The sequence below is a fragment of the Equus asinus genome, chromosome 25 (genome assembly GCF_041296235.1).
Source record: "Equus asinus isolate D_3611 breed Donkey chromosome 25, EquAss-T2T_v2, whole genome shotgun sequence".
Classification (NCBI taxonomy): domain Eukaryota; kingdom Metazoa; phylum Chordata; class Mammalia; order Perissodactyla; family Equidae; genus Equus; species Equus asinus.
This window is the reverse complement of record NC_091814.1, coordinates 38,985,511-38,993,155: the sequence shown is the minus strand read 5'-3', so window position 1 is coordinate 38,993,155 and position 7,645 is coordinate 38,985,511. Positions and strand designations below refer to the sequence as shown.

Here is a 7,645-nt window from a genome sequence, read left to right as displayed (position 1 = left end):
CCCTTCTAAAGGTAGCAGCTATCTTGGACGGATGAGAACTTCCTCTTCTCGACAAATGGAGGAAGCTGGACGAGAAAGTGGAAAAAGGGAGGATAAAATAAGCTAGTTTGTGGGGTTTGTCAGATTGCCGCTTGGGCTCTAGGGCCAAGGGCTTTTCTTAGAGGTTCAGGTGAGATAGACAGGAGTTCACATGTAAGACGTGCCATCACCAGGGTGGTGATGGCAGCGGGGAGGGTAGCGGCCAGTCCCTTGGTGTTAAGTTCCTCTATCTTTGACTAGTCTATTTAGGGACTTTGGTTCTCTCCTCAGCCACATGAGGGAGGTTTTCAATATTTGTAAGAAATCCCATCCTACTATGACATCCAGAATATTTTTTCAACACTACCTGCTGCTGCTATTTCTTAGACAGCATGACCGAGACTGAACTGAGGGCAGAAATGTGCTATATAACACTTCTAAATTTAAGGATGGGACTTCTGAATGTAAGCATTTCTCCCACTGTCATCTGGGATGACAAGTGCATTCTTTTATGGATTCAGAGAATTCCCAAGGGTCTATCAGTGGCCTCCCATTTACTACTTCATTGAAGAGCGCTGATGTTTGAAACCATAGACCTCCAGGCTTACTAGGGCAAATGGAGAGCAAGGCTTTGAGAAGTATAAGCCTTACTAGCAGGCAGATGCTGACATTATTCTTGACTAACCCTTAAATTACTTAACTTCTCTCAGTAGACAGACCTCTTAAGTTTGCTTTACCCAGAAAAGCAAAGCAACCTCCCCTTTGAAATCTTGCAAGAGATGTTACTAGATCTTTTAACTCTTCCTGAAATAGTGGTGCATTGTCTTAGAAGAATGGAGACATTCTGAGACCAGAATTAAAACCCAGAGAAGCTGAGAATCTCTAAATCTCTAAACTTCAGACTCAGGAGAAAGAGGTTGGGAAGGAAGGTAGTGCCTGAATAAAAGGTGAACAGAAACTGAAATGGGGGTGGGAGGAGGGCTGAGGAGGACGGAGAGGAGAGGGTGGCACACTGGAAGGAGCGTGAGCTCTGGAAATAGACCAGGGCTCCCCTTCCACTGCCCAGTCACCAACCGTGGGACTTTGAGTAAGATGCTTAGAACATGTTCAAGTCTCAGTTTGCTCATCTTTAAAGAAAGCAATTATCAACAAGCAATAGCGATTATTATTAGGTCTTTCAAGATATCTGTGCTCAGAAGCCCTGGAACAGTACAGATGAAAAGCAGAGCATCAGAGCATCTGAAAGTGGCTGCTGAAAGGAAATGGCCTCACTGAAACTAACGGGAGAGGTTAGTGTTACTTTTGATGACAATATTGAAAGGACAACTGATTTTATTAAATATAAGTAAACTCAAAACAAACTCGTTACCAATACTGACACTGAATTACTAACTCTAACTGCACTCTGAGGGCCCTCGGCACTGGCTGAGCTGTGGAACTGCTCCATGTATGTTTGTGTGTCCATGCCTTAAGATGTCCCCCAAATTTACTCCCTTGAGGCAAAATGAAAACGAAAGGGAAGACAGAGTGGTGGAAAAATTTTACAACACATCAAGGTATAAAGATATGCAAGGTGATGCTAAAAATTCAAATTCAAACTAGACTAGAATATTTACATATTTTATTAAATCTTTACAATCAGTAATTATAATCAAATACACAATTATATACAAGGATTATATACATTTTGCCCAGACTTTTACATCACAGTACATAGTTTCCCTTAGAAATATTGTAGACATTTATCACCAAACAATAAAATCCAACAACAGTAGTGTTACAGCACCTGTTAGTACAGACATCTTTTTCATAAATTACATCATAAGAAAATATACGGCTGTAAATTGGGCTTTTAAAAATGTCTTTTATAAAATCTGAACATACAATATTTCATTCACAGAATGTTTTTTTTTTTTTTTCTATGTTCTGACTGAAGCCTTGTGCATAAAACGACCGGTTGGAATATTTACTAAACCCACCCCCTCTAAGATTGTAACATCTACTGAACTACTTATGCTGAGCTTTCTTTATGATGAATTTGGCATGGGGTTTGGTGAGAGAACAAATGCTGGTTTTACTATAAAAAGGGCTGTGTGGGGGTAATTTAAATTAAAAAGTTCTCAAGAGAGTAATTATATTAGAGAAGTTAAAATCAGAGAGTGCACAATTTTTTATTTTACTCTAATACTGTGAAGAAAAAGGGAAAAGTAGAATGTCAAAATATAATTTGTTCTGAAACAATAATTGTCTTCTTCTGGGAAGCCTATTAAAAGTTAAAAAGGAAAAAGAAAACCTACCCAACCAAATATCCCATCCAAACATACCCGGTAAATTACAATTCTTTCACACCTAAACCTTGATGGGAAAAGTATTGCAAGTTAGGGGATATCGTTTCAATGGACTCTCCTAACCAGAAAAAACTACAGCTATTTTTAGTAGGTAAACAAGTTAAGTTTTAAAACTTGAAAATACCTGAATTGAATACTTACTCTAATATCTTTTAACTTTCAGAGAAAATCCTTACTTGATTCCAGGTTTGTAAACATTGTATAAATCCTTCTTAGTCAAACAATTTTATGGCTGTGGTGATCACTTCAGCTCTATTTCTATGCAGTCAACATTTAACTGAGGTAGACCAGATGTTTCTAAAATTCAGGGTCTCATACAATCCCCTGAATCTTTAGGAAGTAAATAAAACGTCTATAAAAAGTATTTAAAAACAAAACATAAAAAAAACCCTAATGCTGTTGGAATCTTTTAATGAACTCAAAAACAACTTCGTGGCAGTATGTCGAATAAGAATGTAGCGTCAATTACAATGTTGGAGTTCTGAAGCTGAACGTTATACCTTCTCTTCTTAACCGGGGAAAAATCAAGTATAATTCCTTCTGGGGGCTAAGTATAATTTGCTACGTTTCTTTCTTTCTTCTTTTAAGGATTCACTTCTCTAAACAAGTGAACTACTTTCCTCCTAGACCTCAATGAATGGCCACAGCTCCCCCTAATGGCCAAGGCAGGGAGAGCGGCAGTAAACTGGCTTTCCTCATATGCCGCAAGACCTTTGCTGGAAAAAAAACTAAGTTATTTTGATAACTTAGAAAAGTTAGTTTTAGACAACAAATAACAAAATCAAATCAATGTACATAAGGCTTCTGTAATCAAAGTTTTAGAGGAACATCTGCTCCTTTTCTCCATGCCCCAGTCCTATAAATCAAGGCAAGTCAAGTCATTAAGCTTCAGCTATTTTGGCAGCTTTGCAATTAAGATGAACAAAGCTCTATGTCTATCCTTCTGTATACTGTACGTATTATAGTTCTATCTTCTCACACCAAATTTCACATGCAGGGAGACTAAAAACAGCCATTTTGGAGTCAGGTTTAATTGAGGGCCAATAAAGATTTTGTATACTACTCTTTTCCCCCCTAAAGTGAATTCTCTATTAGATTTATTACTCACTGACCCAGTTAAGTTTAGCTGGAATTTTTGAAAGCAGCTATTTATCCCCTTATAAAAGAATATGTTTACCTGGGATCTAAGACATACTGTACATGAATATACATAACTACAATACAGCATAGCTGTTCTTCTAACAGCTTCATATACAGTTTAAGTTCATCAGTACCTCAACTGTGTTTTAAGAAAAAATTATGTAACGTCATGGTAAAGAGAAAGGAAATTAAGTTTCACAAATATTCCTTTAGAACTCATTCAGGTAAGTTTAAAAAAATAAATAAAATGAATAAAGCCATGATTTCAACTACAGGGCTGTCTACCAATACAACAATAAAGTTTTTAAAACTTAAATGTGGCCAGCACCAGACTGCCACAAAAAAAAAAAAAGAAGAAAAAACATTTCTCATTAAGCTATATGGCTATATGTTAGTTGCTACTGTGTAAGTTTTTTTAACACAAGTTACCATAGATTAATTTTCAAGTCCATATCAGAAGGAATATTTGTTAAAAAAAAAAAGCAAACTTAAAAATAACCATGATTCAACAGAAAATGTGACAGACTCCTTAGGTGCAACTTCAGAAACCATAGTTCCAAAGGAGAAAAAATAGTAGTTATCCCAGGATTTTTAGATCACTACCACAGTTTTATCATGGCTCCCTAAGATAGAAAAATGGAACAAAATGTATTCAGCTATTGGCGATATGGGCCTTGTGGCTCAAATTGCATACTAAACATGGGATGGAGTAAGGCTGATGGCTAGAGGTAATCACCTCTAAGAGAAATGAACTGGAAAAGATTTATAATTTACCCTACAAGGATATAGCCTTAAGTTCCAAGTCAGAGTAGTCACAGCTTCCTTATGGAAGGCCCAGTGGCAAGTTCACACTACAATATTATAGTTTCTCCTTGCCCCATTTTTCAAAAGCATTAAGTAACCAATTTCCACAATATATTATGTGACCTTTTTACCTGGTCCCAATGATTAGTCTTTATGCTGAGAACTCACTGAGAAAGTACATTGGCTTCACCTTTGGTTTAAACGAAAAGGACGTTGTTAAGAGGGAAAAAAATCAAGTCATCTTGATCATTTGTTACACAACGAAGCAAGTGAAAGTGATGAGCAAAGACTGTTTTCTCCATGAACGCATTTGCCTCATGACCACTTGGGTCACTTCAAGGGTTTTTGTGAAGGCAGCATAACCAGAATGCCCACAGTACTCATATGTTTTCCCAAAAGAGCCTCTAGCCCCGAAACCAAGAAAGCAGAGCTTCCTTTAACTGGAAAGCTATACAAATTCCTATTCCCCACCCCACCATTAACTGAATGTGTTTCTCGTCTATCCAGAGACTGCTGAACTCTGGTTCCTAGGAACATCCAGTAACCTCTTCCTGGCCTGAGGCGCTGCAGGGCGGGCAATGCTGTCACTGGAGGGGGGGACTGTGGGTCTCCATTTTTGATGGGACAGTTTTAAGCAAGGTCAATTCTAACACAGCATGCTCCAGATTCCTATGACAACTAACTAGCCCAGTCAGAACGTGGCTGCTCATCACCATACTTAAAGCCTCCCATTAGAGAGCCTGCTTAGCATTAGGTGTCTCTTAACCACAGTTTACCTTTTCTTTTTAAATACCTACCACTGGACTCTTCAGTGAGTCATAGTTCATCCTTCTCCATCATTTCAAATGCTTCTATATCTTCATTCCAGTCTGCTAATATGGAGTCGATAGGCTGGACCTTTTTACCCCAGCTAACATTAGGACTGGAATCTTCCTCAGTTTCTGATTGTTCTTGAAGTTGGTTATCTAAATCTGTACATTCACCATCAAGACTTGTGGTCTCATGGTTTTCTGCGGGATTAGAATTCTGTTCGGAAGGAGACACGCTTGCAGCATTGTCTATATCTGCTGGAGAAAGTGATTCTGGGTGAGAGTTTAGAGAACTTTCCTCAAGAGACTCTTGATCAATCAAATCAACCTCCTGAGAAATTGATGTCATCTGTTCAGCACTCTGATTCTGAGAATCATTTTCAGAAGATGGTTGTTCTTCATTTTCCATTTCAGGATCTGTACATGAAAAAGCAAACAAACTTCATGCAACTTTCCTCCTCAAAAAGTTTACAGTAGTTCCCTTATCTGCAGTTTCGATTTCCACGGTTTCAATTACCCGCAGTCAACTACAGCCCGACAATATTAAATGGAAAATTCCAGAAGTAAATACTTCATAAGTTTTAAATTTCACACCTCTCTAAGCAGTGTGATGAAATCTCACTCCGTCCCACCCAGGACATGAGCCACCCCTTTGTCCCTCGTAGCCACACGGTACACACTACCCGCCCCTGAGTCACTTCGTAGCCGTCTGGGTCATCAGACCCACTGTCTGGTATCACAGTGCTGTGTTCAAGTGACCCTTATCTGACTTAACAATCGCCCCAAAGCACAAGAGTAGTGACATAGGCAATTCAGATATGCCAAAGAGAAGGTGTAAAGTGCTTCCTTTAAGTGAAAAGGTGAAAGTTCTTGACTTAATAAGGAAAGAAAAAAAGTCATATGCTGAGGTTACTAACATCTATGGTAACTTTTATTACAATATATTGTTAGAATTGTTCTAATTTATTACTAGTTATTATCATTAACCTCTATTTTATTATTAATTATTGTTATTAATACTTAATTTATAAAATAAACTTTATCATGGGTATGTATAGGAAAAAACATAGATTACATAGGGTTTGGTCCCATCTGGTTTCAGGCATCCACTGGGGGTCTCAGAATGTATCCCCCACAGAAAAGGGGTGACTACTACTGTATAGCACACTTTCCAAAGCATACTGGTTTTTTGCAATAAAATGAAGAAATAAAAATGAAAGAAAATCAAGTTAATGCAGAACAGTGAACATTAACAGTGAAGAGTAAAAGATTGCCTTATAATAATGCAATCTCATTTTTCTATATATTCATTTTGCAAAATGCGACATTAGAAAATAAATGTTGTTCCAAAGCGAAAGGAACGGCTCTAATAACTGGGCACATGTGTGGTGATGGATGGTAACTGGCCTTTGGGTGGTGAACCAGACGTAGTCTACACAGAAACCGAAATTTGATGGACACCTGCAATTCATGTTATAAATCAATGTTACTTCAATAAAAAAAATTTTTTTAATTGCCCTCAATGGGATTAGTAAATGCCAAGAAATATACTAAACAAGAATACTATTAAAACGTAGATAAATTTGTATTGTATGTCAAATGTATTAAATATCTAAATTCAGGAAAGCTTCCACATGAGAACATACTAAATAGAATAAATTTTAAATGGCACATATCACTGCTATTTTTTTTGAAAAGTAAAATTCCCACTCAGTAAGCCATGAAAAAGCAGCTAACACAAAATTTTGGATGATTTAAGGGTATTAATGCGACTGACTAAACAAAATATTTTCATAAAGACAAGAAAAGATTATTTACAAAATTTCTATTTCAGTATTATAGGTCTATGAATCACAAGATATAATCATTCTAAAATCCACTAGAAGGCTGAATAGTAGGTTAAACCTCTTGTAATGAACACACAAGGAAACCACTAGAGGCATTTCATTTCAGGTTCCTACAAGGAAGTCTTAAATAGCATCGATGCCACACGCTGCATCCCCCTCCGTGTGTGCAGTCACTCAGCAACATCTCCTGAGTGTCCTGTGTGGCAGGCACTATGCAAGAGGCTAGGGATAAAATGAGGCAAAAACACACACCAGACCTGCCCTTATGGATCTTATAGTCCCGTTGGGGAAAATGACATTTATAAATAATCACACGAAATAAATGGAAAACTCTAGCTGTAACATGTGTCATGGGGATAGGAAAGAATAAGAGTTAAGAGTTCCCTTCAGAAAGTGACACTTGAGCTGAGATTTAAAAGATCAGTAGAGTTAGTCAAAGAAGGAAGAGAAGATGGACCTATTATAAAACCAGGAAAACTGAAGGAAATGCAGGCATGCAGGAAGGTACAGGTGGGTGTGTATACACAGGATTATCTGGCCACGGAAGTCTTCAGTTCTTAGTGGTGAGCGTGTGTATGGAGGAGGGAGTGAGGGAGAGGGGGAGTCCCCACACATTCTTCCCTCCAAGCTGTGGAAAGGGCACATTTTTATTTTGAGGAAGATTCGCCCTGAGCTCACA

At 37.8% G+C, this 7,645-nt stretch overlaps 1 protein-coding gene across 6 annotated transcripts in view; it reads right to left on the bottom strand.

Moving 5' to 3' along the window:
• Positions 1–1,622: 1,622 nt before the first annotated feature.
• EDEM3 (ER degradation enhancing alpha-mannosidase like protein 3) overlaps positions 1,623–7,645 on the bottom strand; it is a 64,175-nt gene continuing 58,152 nt past the window's right edge. For all 6 annotated transcript variants that reach the window (XM_014850304.3, XM_044758401.2, XM_070497118.1 and 3 more), the window contains one exon: positions 1,623–5,536. In XM_014850304.3, coding sequence (XP_014705790.2) covers positions 5,127–5,536 — 410 coding nt within the window. In that variant the 3' untranslated portion in view covers positions 1,623–5,126. The remainder of the gene's footprint in view (positions 5,537–7,645) is intronic.